Genomic DNA, 18,791 nt, shown 5'->3' on the forward strand with positions numbered 1-18,791 from the left:
GGTAAAATAGTTAGACTGGTCATAAAGTTAGATAAAATCTCATATTTAGAATTATTAAAGCCATCTTTTGCATTACGTAACAGATACCAAAACTCGGGGATGGTTTTGTAAGAGAAATCTAAATCTTGATTTAAACGAAATGATCTCCATTCATCATCTAGAAGATCTAGTTTGTCTTCAGAAACAAGGTGAGGGAACTGCATTGCTAAATGGAAAATTGAGGATGGCGAATTGGCACGATCATGTATCACTGCTGGGTCAAGAACATTGAGACTGGCGATAATTCCATCATCATTTAGTGGAAATCTTTTTCTGATTTCCATACAAGTTCAACAAGAAATTTTAAACAATCATTTTTAAACCTGCTTTCACTGTCACTAAGTGGTGTTGAATTTAATAAGGCCATACAACGGCCTCCCAAATATATTTTATTCAGAGGTTATGATTTATTGCATTGCTTGGATCAATTTCAACCAGCTTGCACGAAGTAATGACTTCTTCTTTTATGAAAAAACTAAGAATATTTTTATACTCAATTGAAACCATTGAATGAAGTAAGTGCAATCTGAAATGTTCAGATTGAAATTCAATATTCAGGCAGTTTATTTTCTCCAGTACATATCCTAAAAACAACAACATATGCTTAGTTCCTTTGGTGATCCTTAGATCCTTTGGAATATTGTAAATATTCCCTGCACCATCGATTTTGTCAATTTTTGATTGAGACTGAAAATAAAGAACTAACGCATCCCATTGCTCAATAATAATTTTTATTACATTGCCACGGGATAACCAACGTGTTTGTGCTAATTTGGGAATTTTATGCTTAGCAGTATCTACAACATCTTGAATCATTTTGAACTCGTTTAACCTTTTACTACTACGGGAAAAATAACAAGAGATATCTTTTATAAATATTTCTAGATATGATGGTAGTACCTTGACTGAATGACTAGCACATAATGCAAAAGAATGGCAAACACATCCCATTATAAATACTGATGGTACATCCTTTTTTAGCAATGACTGGAACCCACTCTTAGTGGCACAATTATCACTTCTAAAGCCAACGAGATTACTTATTTGAATGTTTTTTTCTATGAAAAGATCTTTTACAGCTTGATAAAGCCCTTCTGAAGTACCATTTTCGACACAAACAGTGTCAAGTAACACATCTACAACATCAAATTTTTGAATATCAAAATATCTAACAACAACAGCTAGAACTTGCGATAAAGATCAATCTGTACTTTCATCTATTATCATTGAAAACTTGTTGTTTCTGCATATGTTAGAAATGTATATATTTTCGTGATAGGCTATGCCATCTTGTATAAGATAAGAGACTTGAGTCGCCTTCATCTGAACTTGTTTTGCAATATTGCTATCATGAAATGCTTTCTTACGTGCTTCTATAAGGTGATCACATTGCACAAATGGAATATTATGCTCAGAAATGAGTGCAGCAATTGTTAACTCTGCCTTTGCTACTTCTTCATTCTCCGTAGGTTTACGTTTTGTGAAGAACGTGTCTAACGTTGAACTTGTCTTAGCAATATTTGCACTTTTTTTATGTTTAACTGTATTTTTATGCGCTAGTAACATCGATTTATTGGCATTCTTTAATTTTATTTCACAACAAATACAGTAAGACGCACCTTTTTCATTACTGTCTTCTTTCAACCAATCCTTTAATTCCGGATCTTCTAACCATTCATTTCTAAAATTTTGAGTATACCACCGTTTACTCATCTTTCTCTGTGGGGAACAAGTTTCAGACATTGTGGGCAATTTGTGGGTATGGCTAATTAGCAGTTATCTTATTTAAAATGTTCTATAAAATAAATCACTAATCCATTAACATAAAATAGAAATAGTCACTACAATTTAAATTTATTATATCACTGTATGTAGTACACGCATAAATGTAAAAATCACACCAAATAATGCAATAATACCACGAACGATCACGAAAGACTGTGCAGTAAAGACCGCCTTCCGCCTGCTCAATAGGCTGCGCATACATGTTAGTAACACGATCATGTATGCTTACATGTATGAACATGTAAGCGTAATTTCATAGTGTAGAACCCTGCGAAAACTTTGAAATCCTTTTACATTTGTAGTATTTTGTACAAGCACTTGAGATATTACAAATTATGATTAGAATATAAAATTAAGAAAATTGTAAACTGTTATTAAATGTATTAAATTTTATTGTATTTACAAGAAATAAAAATAAATTTTGACTTAAAATTAAAAATTACCGAAAAAACCCAGATAATGAGATATTTTTGTGAAAAAAACCTATCAACCCAGATGTCAATCAAAAAACCCAGATCTGGGTGGAAAAACCCAGGAGTGGGAGCCCTGCTTCCAGGTCGAGTGGAAGGGTTCCAGCCAGCACCTGCAGCGCATGTGTGCTCACTGTGCTGCAGGCCCGTGTGATGGCTAATAGCATAGCTCTGTGGATGGAGTCGAGTAACCTGTGGTTAACTGCAATGGTGACTTTACAGTACCATGCTCCCGATGCATAGGTTGCTATCGGTATAAAGGCTGCTTTGTATATGAGCTTGAGGGTTTTGCTGTTTAGCCCCCAGTCCCTTTTTGCGACCCTGGAGATTGAGGGCCGTGTAGCCCCTAATTTTCTTACTGGTGTAATTGAGATGCGCTTTAAAGGAGAGGGTGGCGTCAAGTATTACACCCAGGTACTTGTGCTCTTTTGATAGTCTCAGTGTGGTGGTACCAATCTTGATCTGAGGGAGTCTCCTCGGATCAAGGGAACCCCTTAGGAGGATAGAATTTCTTTGGAGATCCTGAGATTGTGCCTTTCGGTCCATTTCAGAAGAATTTGTAGGGCATGGTTTGCCTTTGTTTCAAGTTGTGGTCTGCTATTTCCGGCGATCATAAGGATGAGGTCATCTGCGAAGGCTTGCGAGGATGCTTCACCGATTTCCGTATTAAGAAGTTCATCCATTGTAATGTTCCACAGTATTGGTCCCAGTACAGAACCCTGTGGGCAGCCTCTGTGTATTTGTCTTGTAAGCGTTCTATATGGGCCGTTTATCGTGATACGTCTGTCAGAAAGGTAGCTTTTTATTACGTTATATAAATTTTCTGGCATGCTGGTCCCCCGGAGCCGGGCCAGGACGCTTGGCCACCAGATGGTGTCAAACGCCCCGGTAAAGGTCAACAGAGATAGCTAGGAAGTACTTTTGATCAGTGGCTGCTGCTTGCACCAAGAGATTTCTCAGAGGGCATCCACCGTTGACTTGACAGCCCCTGTCGGAAGCCATACTGTTTTGGCGATGCCAGATTTGCTTGCAATTAGTGGTTTTGGATCCTAGTCAGGAGGAGTCTCTCGAGGAGTTTGCTACAAACAGAGAGCAGGGTTATTGGTGTATAGGAGTTTGGTAGTTCCGGCAGCTTATTAGAATTTTTGATAATTAGTTTTACGTTGGCCCTCTTCCACTCTTTAGGAAAAGTTCCAGTCCTAAGGCATAGAGTATAGAGGTTTAGGAGTATGTCTGGGGCTATCTTAACAACCTTCAACACGATCTCCGGCTCCAGGAGATCCGGACTCGGGCATTTTTTCCCTTTGATACTGTATGCGACTGCTTGGAGTTCTTCCAGAGCAAAAGCCCGTTCCTTTTCATCCGTTTGGTATCGGTCGTTTTCCTGGCACATCCGGAATTGTTCTGGCGTTTGCGGGTCAGCATTTGGGTGAAAGGTTACGTCTAAGATGTTGTTACATGACGCCTCCCATGAGTTTGTGACTCTGCCTTGTGGAGTCCTGGTAGCTGCCAACACCTCCCCTCTGGGGAGTTTGTTTGTGGTCGCCTTGTAGACCATTCCCCAGGGGTCAGAGTTCCCTGTAGTTGTGACTAGATTCTCCCAAGATTGCTGTTTACTACGGCAGATATAGGTTCCTTGCCTCTTTCTAACTTTCGCGTAATGCATTTACCTCTGGGGCAGGCCATGAGCGTTTGGCCCTCTGGAAGGCCTTTCTTTTCTTTTGGACATCCTTTCGAAGGCTCTGGAACTGAGAATTCCACCGTGGCACCTTACCTGGGGTGGGGTTTTTTCTTTTGATTGCAGCATTTGCCGCTTTGGTAATAACTGCAGTGACGGTTTTTTGCAGTAGGTTCGGGTCTAGTTGCGAGTCCATTTCAGATTATTTGGCATTTTTTTCTATAGCTGGAGTGTCTCTGAATATATTCCAATCAGCAGTGTGGAGTGCATATCTGTGGAGCATTCTTGTTGCCAGGTGTGGTCTCTGCTTAGTTGGAAGGTCTGGGCCCTATGATCGCAGGTTGTCCAGGCATCCTGCACCTGCCAATCGTTTATGTTGCCTGCGATGTTTCTAGCGAGATGTCTATGGTGGCTTTCCACCTGAGGTTTCAGTAGTTTGGTAGGTGGTTTGGCTTGTTTAGTACCTGATGGTTGTTGTTGTTGCAAGGAATTCTTCCAAGCGCTGCCCATTTCTTGTTCCCTGTCTATCCTGATCACGGAGGATGCGGGTTACATTTTTCAGGTATTAAATTTTTTATGGTGTGCTGCCATAATTGGTTCTTGCTTGGTTTAGGCTCTTGTACTTTTGATATACGGGACAGTTGACATCTCTAAGAGAGTGGGAGGCATCTAGCTTTAGGTTTCTGCAGTTAGCGCAGACTGGGTCTGCTCTTTTGTTAGGGCAGTTGCTGAAGTTGTGGGCCTTTGCTAGCGCAGTGGCCACAGGGCGGCACAGCATGGGAATAGGTGCGCGAGGTGTGGCCAAATTTGTAACACTTGGTGAGAGCCACGTGTTCGCGAAAGCAGTGGCTGCCCCAGTTTATGAATATTCTGGTCTGGTTTGTGAGTACCTGCCAGGCCACTGGGCTAAGTTCCACGTCCCAGTTGACAGTGATTGCGGATTGGGTTCTGGTGGTGTGTTTAGGCACCACATGGTCGATCCGATCTTGGTTGGGGATGTGGTCTCGTAGGTTTCTTTCATATATTTCTCTAGTGATCACATCAGGTTTGGTGTTCTTGTCTATATCGTAAATTAGATCGAGGGCTCTTTTCTTTTTGGGGGTTCGACCTTAAGACCCAGAGTTGCAATTTTGGGGTTTTCAAGTATTTGCTTTATCTCTTCTGTGATCTCAGTTTCGGTAATCACACCTGGATTCCTAGTTTTTCTTACTGCTTTTATTTTAGTGGTTTTTAAATCTTCGGAGAGTTTGTCCACGAGTACTTGCTTTATGTCTTCACTAGTTTGGTTGTCCTCTTTGTTTAGAGGTCTGAGCACCACTAGGTTTGGTCTTTGGGTGGTGACTTTTGTCTTTTGCTGGATTGCCTGTTGGCAGTATGGCTGCTCTGTGCGGGTATCCTCAGCGCTTCAGCATAAGAGGGAGCGCGCTGTTGCATGTTTTTTGCTCCTCCTTTCACGTAAACTTCGACTTTGGCAGCGGACTCTTCGGACTCCAGATAAGTTTTGTAGAGAATAGACTCCATCTTATTCAAGAGTGTGACAATTTGGCCTCTAAGGCTAGCTGACACTCTGCTGCTTTGTTCTTTAAATAGATCCTCCAGGGCTGTCTTGAGTATTCGGGCTTGGTCTATAAGCGGCCCCTCCGGGAGTGCAGGGTCCAGGGGGGGGGATCTTTGGCCTTGGTCTCTTCGGGTTTTTCTTGTTTGGAGCCAGTTCCCTCTTGTGTGTCACTCTGGCTCCTTGTCTCCCTGTCTGTATTTGGGATTGTTTTTAAGTTTTTGTTTCTCATTTGAGTGTAGTAGGGAGATGAGTTCTGTGAGAAGCAGGTGGTCGTGGGAGGGCAATTACTGCCAGAGGCGTAGAGTGCGACTAAGTAGCGCTCGCTAAAGGGAAGCTTAAGCAACAAGTGACCTTCAGCTATGATTGTACTCACACAGGGTGGGGGGGTGTATACTATGTCGGGGTGGTTCCTAGGCATATGCCCATCTCCACCTAATTTATAAAAGTTAACAGGAAAACTGTAAAGTGGGCCTGATAAAGGGCTAAGAAATAGAATTTTCAAAACAAGAAAACTTTTGAGGGATATCTAAAGTTAATAATGAAATTTTTTATAGGAAAGATTAAAAATGTATTAAAGAAATGTTTGTGAGTGTAGTATGTTGTTAATGTCGGCTCACTTTGCCATCAGGAAGCAGCTGCTAACTGATGCACGTCCCCGGCACGTGCAGCCAGACCTGCTTCTACCATTTTGAGCTGTAGTGCAAAAGCACAATCCCGCACCCAACAGGGGAAGTGCAATACTTGTGGGTGCCAGCATTCCCGGTCTCAGGCCACCGTGAAGGCTCTCGGGTTTGGGCGGGGGTCAACCACACAGAGGGGGTCAACCTCCCCAATAATAGTGCAGTTCAACCGTGGTAGCACCGGAAATATGTGTTTGCCACACTCTCCAATTCTAGAACAATGCCGCAAGGTGGGCAGACACATTGTTACTAGCGTTGGATACGAACCAGTTGAAATGCACGAGAATGGCCCAGAAAAACGAAAAACTGATCTCACCACTGGGTTCCTCTTCCTTAAAAACCCTTGTATGGCACAAATCCAAAAGCTGGCACAATTTTAAACCGATTAAAACTATCAATATGCACGGGCGCGATTTGCAGCACATGTTACCAAGAAGGCAGCCATTTTCCGGATCGGTCAATGGAGTAGACGATCCCAGCATGTGTCTGCGAGGCATGCCCATGCCCCACCAGAGAGAAAGATGTTGGGTGGCAGGCAACAAGAGGGCTGTTGCCTAACCCTCTGCCAGAGAAGGGAGGAAAGTTTGCCCGGCAAGGTAGGCGGCACAGGTCGCAGAATGGCCTGGCAGCTGCATTGTCTGCTTGAGTCAGGTCCGTGGTTGGGTCCGAGTGTAGGTTCCTGTCCGTGGTTATCACTTGGCTGTAGGACGGGTCCCTAGTCAGGTCCGTAGTTGTAGGTATTTAGTTTTTTATTAGTCCAGTCCCTGGTTGCCTATGTCTATGTCCGGAGTCATAGTCATTAGTTCGATCCTGGGTCCATTTGTTGGATCCGAGTTTGTCCAGTCCGGGTGTAGGATCCTGTCCGTAGTTGTCACTTAGCACTAGGACAGGTCCATTAGTCAGGTTCGTGGTTACTTAAGTTTATGTTTAGGGTCGAAGTGTTTAGTTGCTGGATCCTGGTGTTTGTCCCGTTCATGGTTTCTGTTTACAGCAGCGTTGCTGCTATACTTGTCCATTCCTATGGTTGAGTCAACAGGTTCCGTTCGTTGTTTCTTCCTGGGACGCAGTCCTTTCGTGGATTGTCTTGGTGGTGACTGTTCGTGCGCCTTATATGGTTGTTTGCAAAATTATACATAAATAACATTGTGGGCCTGGGATTCGCTATTGTGGCTGTGGGGGCGGAAGAGTATGCCTTCTGTCAAAATGATCTTGTGCAAAGTTTGCCAGTGCTTTGTAGCTGTGCTCCTCTTCAGCAAGCATTCCTCTCGGTTCTCGGTACGTAGTGTAATTTCGTAATTAGTCGGCATCGGAGGTCGTCATAAAGCTGGCAGTGGTGCTTTAAATGCTCCCACGTTTTCTCTGAACCACAATAACAGTGGTGTCGCTCGGCCTAAAGGGCGCATTTTAGCGCAGTAGCTCTTGCACCAAGAATTTCTAAATCAATCAATCGGCCCAAAGGTCATCAGTTTGAATCTGATGGCGCCGTGGCCAGTTAGGAGATACGTGGCCAACAATCCTGGGGAGAGCCAGCTTGGGTAATTTGGGTATACGGCCGATACAGTTGTGAGGAATTTCCGCGTTATTTGCCCTTTTGTTGAATTTTGCCAGGTTTTCTGGAGATGACCAGTTAGTCTTCTTTTCTCTCTTTTCAGAACGCTGGCTACATTTAGTGTGAAATTTCGCTACGTATCCGATATGCGTTTGGAAAGGTTGCAGAGGAGACCATTGCGAGTCACCTCCAGGTCACGGAGGTGATTCCACGAGTGCGTCTCCCATCAAAGAGGGAGGAATCCCCTTTGAGGTGGGGAGACACCTGGAGTGCATGTGCACTCACTGCGTTGCAAGCTCGTGAGGTAGTCAGCAAAATGTACCTCTGTATGTTTTCCAGTTTTCTTTAATTAGTTGCGGTGGTTGCTTTCTTGTACCAGACCCCCGAGGCATAGAGGATGACTGGCAGGAAGCCAGTTTTGTGAAAAAGAGCAAGGGTTTTCTTCTTTATGTCCCAATTCTTGAGAGTGATTCTTGCAAATAGTGACGAGTAATTTCTGAGATAGTTAAGGGCGGGGTGAAGGATAGGTTTCTATCGAGGACAACCCCGAGAGATTTCATTACTGTGGTCAGCCTGATGGTGGGTTCTTGTACTTTAATTTGTAGGGGGGGTCTCCTGGTGTCCAGGGTTTCCCGAAGTAGGATCGAGCTTGTCTTAGTGGATGATATCTTCAGATTATTTTCGACAGCTCATTGTTGTAGGGTGGCGAGCAGAGGTTTGCTGTGTTTTCCAGCTGTGCCCTGAAGTTCTCCGCCAGCGTCAGGTCGTCCGCATACACCTCGGAGGGTGAGGAATCCGTTCAGGACCACATTCCAGAGCAGTGGGCCCAGGACGGAGCCCTGTGGGCATCCTCTGTTGTTGCGTCTGGTTATTGTACAGTGAGGAGCAGTGACTTTTACTGATCTGTCGCACAGGTCAGTGTTGATGCAATTGTATAGATTACTTTCGAGTTTGGCCACGCGGAGCCTGTCAAGGACGCTTGGCCACCAGAGGGTGTCAAGTGCCCTGGCGAAGTCGACTGCAATGCACAAAGGTCTAGGGCGGTTGCCCTAGACCTTTGTACGTTGAGCTATGTGAACTGAACTTTTAGTTGGTTATACTGTTTAGGGTGTGCTTCTTTAGTCGAGTCTTGTTTGGTATACTCCCTTGGCCTTTATGTATACAGGGCACTTGTTGTCACGGATTGAATGGTCTGCCTGGATTTTGTGCGCCTTGCAGTTTGCACATGTTGGTAGATTCTCTCTCTTAGGGCATGTCTTAAATTCGTGTTCTCTTTCAGCACAGTGCCCACATGTGTGGTTGTTGTGTCTGAAGCGGCCACACCGGAAGCATCTGGAGACTGTCACGTGTTCGTTGTAGCGATGACTGCCCCAGTTTATGAACACTGTTGTGTTTGCTTATATTGTGAAAGCTCGACCACCCAGTTTGTTGCTCTACCTATTCGGGATTTGGTTTGGTACCTCGGATTTATAAGTGGCGCTGGATCTACCTCTGGGTGTTCCTGCTGTGGAGGTTTCTCATATACAGTTCTTCCTTTTAGAAGGATTGAACAAAGTCAATCCTTCTAAAAGTAAAGCTCCAAATCCAAAGGCCACCAGTGATGAAAATTAACAGCACCCCGTCTCTACACAGAAATCAAGTATCTTGGTCTGTATCTAAACGCCAACCTATCCTTCCAACCCCACTTAAAATACCTGTCAGCTAAAATCTAAAAATACATCGCAATGATAAGGCAAAGCTCTGTCATTAATATGTAAGGTAGCATTATGTCCCAGTTGTGTGCTACGGAGCCTCCATCTGGTGTGAAAAGGCAATCCTGGAAAGGACCAGCGCAAGCTTGAATCCATTATTAATATATTTATTGCAGGCAGTGATTGGACACACGATTGCCTGATGCAATAATACCCACAACAGCGACAATGCTAGGGTTTAACATTAAATAACTAATACAGGAAAAATTACATAAAACGTATAATTACATATGTAATTATACGTCATCCATCTCCTGGACGTTGTGGAGCATCTCCATGGGCAGGAATCTGTCCCCTATCCTGAGCCTCCACGCCACAATCTGCAGAGAGGGGAGGGCTCTTAAGGTTTTTTTTTGGGGGGGGGGGGACCTCCAATAGCACATCTGCCAAAAATTTGGCGTATTGACTTCGCCCGCTATCATTTTAATTGACACGAGCAAGCGGAGGGCAAATATCCGTTTGGAGACTTTTCTGTAATTTAGAAGTTGGGTGATATCTGAAGTATGGGTGAGTGGTGGCAGATTATGCTTGAAGAGGACCCACCGAAGAAGCCAGTACTCATCGGATCCAATGGTTTTAGCGTGGTTTTCATGGCCAACGCCCAGATTTCTGACCCGTAGATGATGGCTGGCTGCAGAAACCGGTATATGTACTCAGGCTCTGACATGAAGGAGGTGTTGTTTGGCAAGCCATCTTGCTCTGCAGACCTTGTTGTGAATGTCTGCAACATGGTGTTTGAAACTGAGTTTAGGGTCGAATATAACGCCGAGATCTTTGTGCTTTATTACTGGGGTGATGGGGTTTCCGTGGATTTCCAGGTTTAGTTGCGTTGGGTTTGATTTGAGTGAAAACACCATTTGTGCAGATTTGTTTGGATTTATCTTAAGAGTAAATTGTGCCAAGTATGTAATCAGATTCTTAAGGCTGTTGATAATGGTTTCAGAAACAGAATCAGGTCGAGCGGTCCAGTTGATGGGATAGAGGAGCTTCGAGAGGTCTGCATAACTGATAAATTCTGTTTGCTGACACAGAAATGGGTGGATGGCAGCCGTAAAGAGGAGCCCTGAAAGAACTCCGCCCTGGAGAACACCGACACAAACTTTCCTTGTGAAAGATTTTTTTTTCACGGTCAAGTAAAGGACCCTGGTCGTAAGCAGCGACTTCAAGAATTCCAGTATATTGCCTTTTATCTGGTATCCATCCTCAAAGTTGCAGGAGGGGCTGGATGTCTATGCTGTCGAATGCAGACTGGATATCCAGATAAACAATGGCCATCTCAGCCCTATTTTGTAGAGCCACCAGAATGGTTTTTGATGATTTGCAATAGGTTGGTAATGGTGGACCTGCGTTTGAAGGCATAGTGAATGTATGGTGATTCACATGGCAGAACCTGGTTGGTTAGGATGGAAAGAAAGCACTTCTCCATGACTTTGAGGAGACATGAGGCTTTCATTATTGGCCTGAATTGTGAAATTGATGTCGCTCCTTGTGTTTTGGGGATGGTTGGATAATATATTGATTCCAGGCTGTTGGGAAACTTTGCGTTGTAAGGATTCCATTAAAGATATCTAGGAGTGTATCAATGATGAAGACACTAACGCTGTTAAGAATGAATTGTGGGACCCCATCATATCCAGTGCAAGACGTTAGTGGGATATCATTGATGGCCTGGATAAGCTCTCTTATTTGTGATGATGATGGAAGCGAGGACATCTCGCTGACAACTGTTGTGAATGCTCTTAACGTCTGACGCTGACTTTGGCTTAAATCTTGTGATTTAGTCTAGCCATTCGATTGGATTAAGTTGTTGAGGGAATTCATCATGCCTTGCCTTAAACGGCGCCTTCTCGATTGTTTTGTCGATGTAGGCTTTAATGGCTTCAGATTTGCTTCTATTGAACTGGGCATGGGCTCTTGAGTATGCAATCCTGTCTAGTGGGTCTGATTTTGCTTTCCATTTTGCATGTAGTCTTTGTTATTTTGAAATTTAAGGCTGAGATCTTGGATCCACCATGCTTTGCTCCGATGGGAGATTGAAACTGTTTTTGACGCTGCAGTTCGAGCAATGGACTGCAGCCAGCAGGTAAGAAAGTGCAGCCCGAGTTGTGGATGACATTGGTTTGGGGCTTCCCAAGGAAAAATGGATTCTGCGAAGCAGAATTTCTCTGGATTGAGGAGTGAAGGGCTAATCACTGTCTTTTTAACTGGTGCCTGATGTTGCCAGGATGTCCTGGAAGTGATTGGAAGAATGAGGGCTACTGGTAGATGGTCTGACATGAAGGCTGTTTCAGGTTGGCTGTCAACGGTGAGGGTGTTTGTTGCAAATATTAGGTCTAACAAGTTAGCGCCTCTTCTAGGGGAAAAATTCTGGGTCAGACCTACTGCAGCCAGATTAGAAGATAACAATCTGCGAAGATTGTGTTGGCCTGAGCTAATATTAAAGTCTCCACACACAAGTAATGTTGCTTTGGGGTGGCATTGATTAATGATCCAGTTAGAGATCTCTTATAAAGTGTTCTTTACTGTGGGAAGGGGGATGTAGACTGTGCACACGTCAAGTCTGTGGCCTTGAATGCTGAGTGAGGCTCTTGCAGCTTCAAACAGTTCTCTTTTTAGAGTGGCTGAGCTAGCCAGTGAGAATTTTTGTGTGTTGAAGAGAATGCCTACACCACCACCAGTCGTCCGTTCCCTAGAGGCAAAAATGCCCGAGAAGCAAGCGGGTTGAGAGAATGCGAGGTCTTCTTCATTGGGGGACAGCCATGTCTCTGTGATACAAATGATGTCATACAACCTTGACAAGAGAAGCATTTCCCTTGTCTGAAGTTTATTTCTCAGACTTCTAGTATTTTGATAGAAAATTGTGCACATTAAAGAAGTTTGGATGTATGCCCTTGTTGGAGCTCTGATGGCCTTCATCAATCGTCTATGATTCGTTCTGGAGGTAGTTCTCACCTCAATCTTCATATGTCTTCCCTCAGTCGTTAGTGGTGGGTGATTATGTCGCTGGCAAGTTTCTGTGAGAGTGTTTGAACCTATAAGAAGGTCCTGTTCAGTATAACCGGAATGTTCATCCCAAAACTTAGACTTAATGGCGGGTCTGAGTCAGGTTTTTCTTTCATTATTTGTGGTTTCAATCCGTTGGGATACCGCATCCTGGTAGAGGTACGCTTTTGTAGTGTAGAAGTGTTTCACAAGTGCCCCTGTAGGCCAAGATGATGCAAGGCTGAGTAGTTTGTAGTTTGATTCTGCTGTAGTGATTTTGAATGATGCATCGTATGGTTGTTTGGTCGCGAGCTTGGTAACTTCTGTGTCTATACCTAAGTCTTCATTCAAATAAGACCACATCTGTTCAACAGTTGTCTGTGGAGAAAGCCTGGAGACAAAAATTGATTTTTCACGTGAAGAGATTTTCAGCGGAATCGCGTGTATTTTCGTTGAGTTAGCAGTCCCGACTGTGGGCTTCGTGTTGTAGTTTGGCTTTTCTGGTGCAGTTATTTGGTTTTTTGTGTATTTCTGCTTCCCTTTGCACGGTGTCATCTTCTTAGATAATTTTGGTTGTCCTGGTTTGGTTGGTTCTTCGATGTGACGGCGAGATGAATGATTTCGGGATGATTTACTGTGGTGCAGAAATTTCCGGGTGCGATTTGGTTGATAAAGAGGCTCCAGTGCCTCAGATTGTAGACTTTGCACGACGGGAATTGGTTGCTCCTCTTCCTCCGGTGCATGCGGCCTGACCCGTAAGCTGGGGGCATTCTTCCAAGGTGTCCGGACGGTTGAATGATTAGATTTAAGGACATCTGCAAATGTAGCACATCGGCTTACTTCTGACTCTTGGACAGAATAGTTTTGTACCGGAGACGGCAGAGAATGTGTGGTGCTGTCCTTCTGGGATTGATGTGAGAATGGGTAAGAGGAGGTTTGGAGTTCAGACGCTAGTTCCCCAGGAGAGAGAAATCGTTCATTGCGTTGAAAACTCTTATTCGCTCCTAATGTTTGTTCCTTGAATGGCTCGGTATTGATCCTGAGTGGGGGATGATATTCATCAGTTGTCTTTTCTTGTGATCGAGAATGATTTTTTTCTTGGGAAGAACACTGTTCGTTCTTGCCTTCTGAAGAGGGCTGTTGGAGACCAGTGGATTCGGCCTGATAAGGGATGTCGATCGAGGCCTCAGCGGAGTCGCTTCTTCTTGGATTTGTAGGGGAAGGAGCGTGACTTCGTTTTACACTCAGGACAAATTAACACGATATTGGTCTTTTCATAATTTTTATAAATCTTAATAAGGTCCTGCGCGTTGGGAAGATTTGAAAGCTCTCTAGATTCCTCGGACTTATTCAGTTCGATTTTATTGTAGATGTCTAGAAGAATGAGCTTGATGTCCTTGTTGCATCGGTGCAGAAATGTGACGTTATCATGCAGTTCTGCGAGGTTCGCGTTTTCGCGTTTTTTCATCATACCGAAGCCGAATTCCATTTTTGAAATGACGTCGGATGAGGTCTCCTGGAGGTTCCTTAGTTTTCAACGAAGTTGACTCTTGACATCACAATTTCGGAACTGTTGACAAACGCATCCATAACGGTGGAATTACTTTCCGTTGTCATTTTATGCTGATGTTCGAGTTTTGCGACTACATTCTCTGTCAGACGCATGTGAGCATCTTTTAACTGATCTAGATTCCAATTCCCTAACCGCGACTTGAATTGGGTTCACAAGGATTCTCAGCTCATCACAACCAATGGGATCAGTCCGTTCCGAATGTTTTCTGTAAAAGGTGAAATGCGATGTGTCAATTTTTTCGCTGTCATTATTGATTGTTTTGCAGACATCACATTTCCATGCAAGTTTAATTTTCTTTGCAAGCTTTTTGACATCCGAATATGAGCTACAAGGTCCGCAGAGACATATCTGCTTACAGGAAGAACATACAAGTAGAAAATCTGCTTGCTTGAGACATCCGGTACACACCAAATTTTCGCCCATGCTGAATAAACTGAAATGTGTTGTGAAAGCGGGCTTAACAGGGTCGGTGGTAGATTAAAATACCTTCCGCGTTTTTACGTTGAACTGAGTAAACTGTAAGAAGGTCACTTCGAAAGTGTGCCCTGGGTGGCTAGCATTGAGCAGGAGACAATCAACGGGGGGGTTGCGCTGACCTTGTCCGTAACTGAAGCTGGCGAGAGTGACTTTCTTTGTCAGAGGTGGAAACAACGATAAAAATTATAAAAATTACCTTGAATCTGACGACCTGATGCAGCATGTCCAGATCTAGAGATCCTCTTTGAGTTTAGTCTCTGGTAGACGATGAATCACCATTTAATAGCTTTATAAAATGATTTAAAACTAATAAATTTCAGGAGCACCTTCGAGCATATGTTCACCACGGTACGCGCGAGTTACTATCGGTTACCAGGGCGTGCTGTACTGTCAGTACCCCTGCATTACAAGCCATTGCAGGATACCTACCTCTCTCTCTCTCTCTCTCTCTCTCTCTCTCTCTCTCTCTCTCTCTCTCTCTCTCTCTCTCTGGAAGTTGTCAAGAGGGGTCTCTTCGAGCGCCTGAAGAAGGGAATCCCAACAATTGTTGAATCTGCAGTTGGACCATGCAAATTACCCTAAGAAGAAAAGAAGAAAAATTGCAGACCACCTACAAAACCTCTGGCAAGAAACATAGGCTACGACGCCGAAAGGAGCAATCACCAAAAGGTTTATTCCCTCAATAAGTCGCACTTTCCTAAAGCCTTCTCCCTGGTACTCGCCTGGATTGCAAGTCGCCTTCCTGATTACAGGCCATGGGCCGCTTCAGCAAATACTGACAGCCATGGGAATAGAAAATAACTCATATTGCCACTGTGGTGAAGAGAAGTCCTGGGAACACGTTATGTACGAGTGTCTCACTTACGACAACGCCAGATTTCAATTCCTCACAGAGATACAAGGAAACCCCCGCAATCAGGGGTCAACTTTACTACAAGAAGAGGCCACATACCTTTACACGCTGCGCCCAGGCTGTATTCAATTCTAGAAGAGCTAAACTTGCGGAACTCGGGACAGAACAGAATAATGTTCCACCCCTGCGAACCCCGACTGGGTAGGATAATGCGAGCACCCTGAGTGCAGGATTTCAAAGGCAAGTTGCCCTGCTAACTCGATAAGGGTAGGATTCATGTTAGCACTCCTCAGAGTGCAGGCTATTCAGAGAGAGAAAGGCGCTCACACACGAGCACCCACTCCTCTGATTTTAAACTCCCTTCTCCATCCCCTACCTTTGCCTAACTTAGAGTAGACTGCCTTTCCTATTGGTCCACTCCAACTACTGTTCCCCACATTCAAAACTTTTTTTTTATGGCCTCTGTCAGGAAGCTCAGGCGACCCTGGCAGAGGCCAGCCAGACACAGAATATATACGACGCAGATGTGGGAAACCACCGATGGCGCCTGGCCCTAAATACTATGCCACTATATACAGTTCTTCCCTTAGGGCTGTTGGCGTGAGGTCTTTGTCCGTGTTGAATATAATTATGCTGGACCCTCTTTATTTCGGGGGCGCAGCCTCCAGGCCAAGGGTTTGTATTCTTGGATTCGATATTGTTTATTGGGCATCTTCTTGCGTATGCGTTTCGATTATTACGCCTGTGTTGCGCGTTTTTCTTACTGATTTATTTTTTGGGGTCTTCAGGTCCTTCGCTGGTTTCGTCATTACTGTGGTTTGGATTGCTTCGCTGGAGGTTGGTGTGAGGATGACCAAGTTCGGCGTCGGGAGTAGTGTCTTCCGTCTGGGTGCTGGTTGGAATGTGTGGTCTCTGGTGGTTCCTGGGTTCTGGTCCTCAGCGCTTGAGCATATGTGGGGGCGCGCTGTGGCCTTTGGTCTGCCCCACATTCCATGTATGCTTGCGGTCGCGAGGTCGCTCTTTCGCATTCGACATGAGTGTCTCGGAGTATAGTTTCCATTTTATTGAAGATCGTGACTATTTGGGCCCTAAGGCCTGTGGATACTCTGGGTGGTCTTTGAATAAGTTTGAGGGCCGTCTTCAGGAAGAGGGACTGCTGATAGACAGCACCCTCTGGGAGAGCCGGGTCAAGTAGTGTCCTGTTGCTTTTCGTCGTTCTGGTCCTTCTGTGAGGTTAGGTTGTGTAATTGGTCTCTGGCTTCAGCCTGAGACCGCGTTTCACGGCAGATCCTCTTAAAGTTATTTCGGTTAATTATTTGAATCAGGACTTTGCTGCCCTATTACTTTTTTTTAACCGTGTACTCTGCTTTTTTCTGGTTAAATCAAGTGCTAAGTCAGCTTAGGTTATTGAAGTATCACAGCAGTCTCTCTCTAACCTTTTTTTTTTCATAGTTTGATTAACAAAAAGGTGCGAATTGATTTGGTAATGGAAATTAGAAAAAGAAATGTTTGGGGCAACGCAGGTGTTGTCCCAGCTTTGAAAATTCGATCACCACACGTAAGAGCAATGTCTATTAGCAGTAATGGCTGCTCATTAACATTAAGATAATTTAAAACGTGCAGTTCATTAGTCGGTCTAATTGCATTTACGTGACTCCATGCAACACGCCATACCAATTTTATGACTTAATTTCTAATTAGAGGTCAACACCCTCTGCGCGTCTAATGAAAGTCAACAAATGGTGTACAATTAGCCAATGACCACCTGCCACTTTTCATTAAAGTACAATTAACAAAACGAATAATTAGATTATCTTAATGAACATTTATGTCACATCCTAACAACGCTATTACTGAATATTACCAATCTTCGAAAAGCCACGCGTATATAAAGCAATGATCAACACCAATATTTTTGTCCCTAACTTCGTTCAAACTTTAATTATATATTTTGATTTAATGTACAATAAAATAGTCAAAATATAGATCTTTGTATTATAAAGATCAATATAGAGTTAACTAAATTGAAACTGTCCATATATTTTAATAAATACCATCTAATTCGCTTTCTAATCAAATTAAGAATATACAAAAGTCTCATTAGTCCAGTTGTGAAGCTTGGACATTGAGTAAAGACATTGAGCAAAAGAGTGTTTGAGCGCATAATTTTACGAAAAGTTTTTGGCTAGAAACGAACGAGACGTTGATAGATCCTGGAGGGCCAGAATGAACCAAGAACTTGACCATCTTATTCAGGGTGCGGACATTGTCAGATTTGTGAAGAGCCAGAGACTTATCTGGTTGGGACATGTTATGAGGATGGATGACAGCAGAACTAAGAACTTCCTCTGAGGAAGACCAGGTAAAAGATGGATGGATGACGTAGAAGAGGACTTAATAAGAAGTTGGAGAAGTTTGACTTCTGGGAGGGCTTATTGGTGGAACATCGTTGAGTAAGCTATAACGCCAGAAGAAGACGACGAGATTATCGTTGCAGATTCTACTTGGAAATAACTGAGGTCTAAGACACTTTGTTTAATATAGAAGGTTTTAAATCTGTGATTGTTAGACTTGAATTAATGTTGTTGATTTAGGATATGTATGCAGATATAAAGTAGGTTTAATTTAATTTAATCTAATCCTTCCAGATGTATATTTAAATCAATAATTTAAAGTATTTTTCCTTTGTTTTTGCTCTTTCAGAAACGGTGGGTCTCTGTGATATTCACCCTGTAGAAATGCTTCAAGACCAAGCTCAGTGCATCTTGGGAGATTATGTTAGACACAAGTATCCACGTCAACCGACTCGTTTTGGACGTTTATTATTACTGATACCCTGTCTTCGGGCTGTAAGTGCCGGCGCTGTGGAAAAGCTGTTTTTTAAAGACACTATTGGGGATATTCCAATCGAAAGGATCCTCGGGGACATGTACCATATGGAAAGGTTAGAATGACGTCCGTGGTGACTGATTTAAATCAGTTTTTCTTCACCAGAATTCTTCACAAACATCTAAGCGTGCTGGAATAAGATTATCATCTGAATTCTCACAGTTGCATCATTCCCACGCAATTTACTATCATGCCGAAGAATAAAACTATAAAGAAGATCTTAAAACGAAGATCTTTTTAAGAAGATCCTAAAAAGAAGTTTTAGTGAGGAGGTCAATAATTTGCCTCAACAAAGCCTTGCATATACCTTCTTATAAACTGGACTGCAGGTATAAGGCCTTGATTTGTGTACAGAACTACTGGAGCCATTAACAAATTGTACATACCTTCCTGTGTATACTGTACTTAAACATGCAGACTGTCCTCCAGTAAATGTACGATAATGTATATATATGTATACATATATATATATATATATAGGCTACGTGTATGGTACAAATTTTTATT

The 18,791-nt window shown here is 43.4% G+C and overlaps 1 protein-coding gene across 1 annotated transcript in view; it reads left to right on the plus strand.

Annotated features, from left to right (window-relative positions):
* The window catches only part of LOC150081463 (nuclear receptor subfamily 2 group E member 1-like), a 64,086-nt gene extending 45,676 nt beyond the window's left edge, over positions 1–18,410 (plus strand). Inside the window, exon 5 of the mRNA XM_090380210.1 lies at positions 18,099–18,410. Coding sequence (XP_090236336.1) covers positions 18,099–18,349 — 251 coding nt within the window. The 3' untranslated portion in view covers positions 18,350–18,410. The remainder of the gene's footprint in view (positions 1–18,098) is intronic.
* Positions 18,411–18,791: the final 381 nt, after the last annotated feature.

Source organism: Mastigoproctus giganteus, chromosome 8, assembly GCF_048544385.1.
Source record: "Mastigoproctus giganteus isolate SK-2022 chromosome 8, ASM4854438v1, whole genome shotgun sequence".
Taxonomy (NCBI): Eukaryota; Metazoa; Arthropoda; class Arachnida; order Uropygi; family Thelyphonidae; genus Mastigoproctus; species Mastigoproctus giganteus.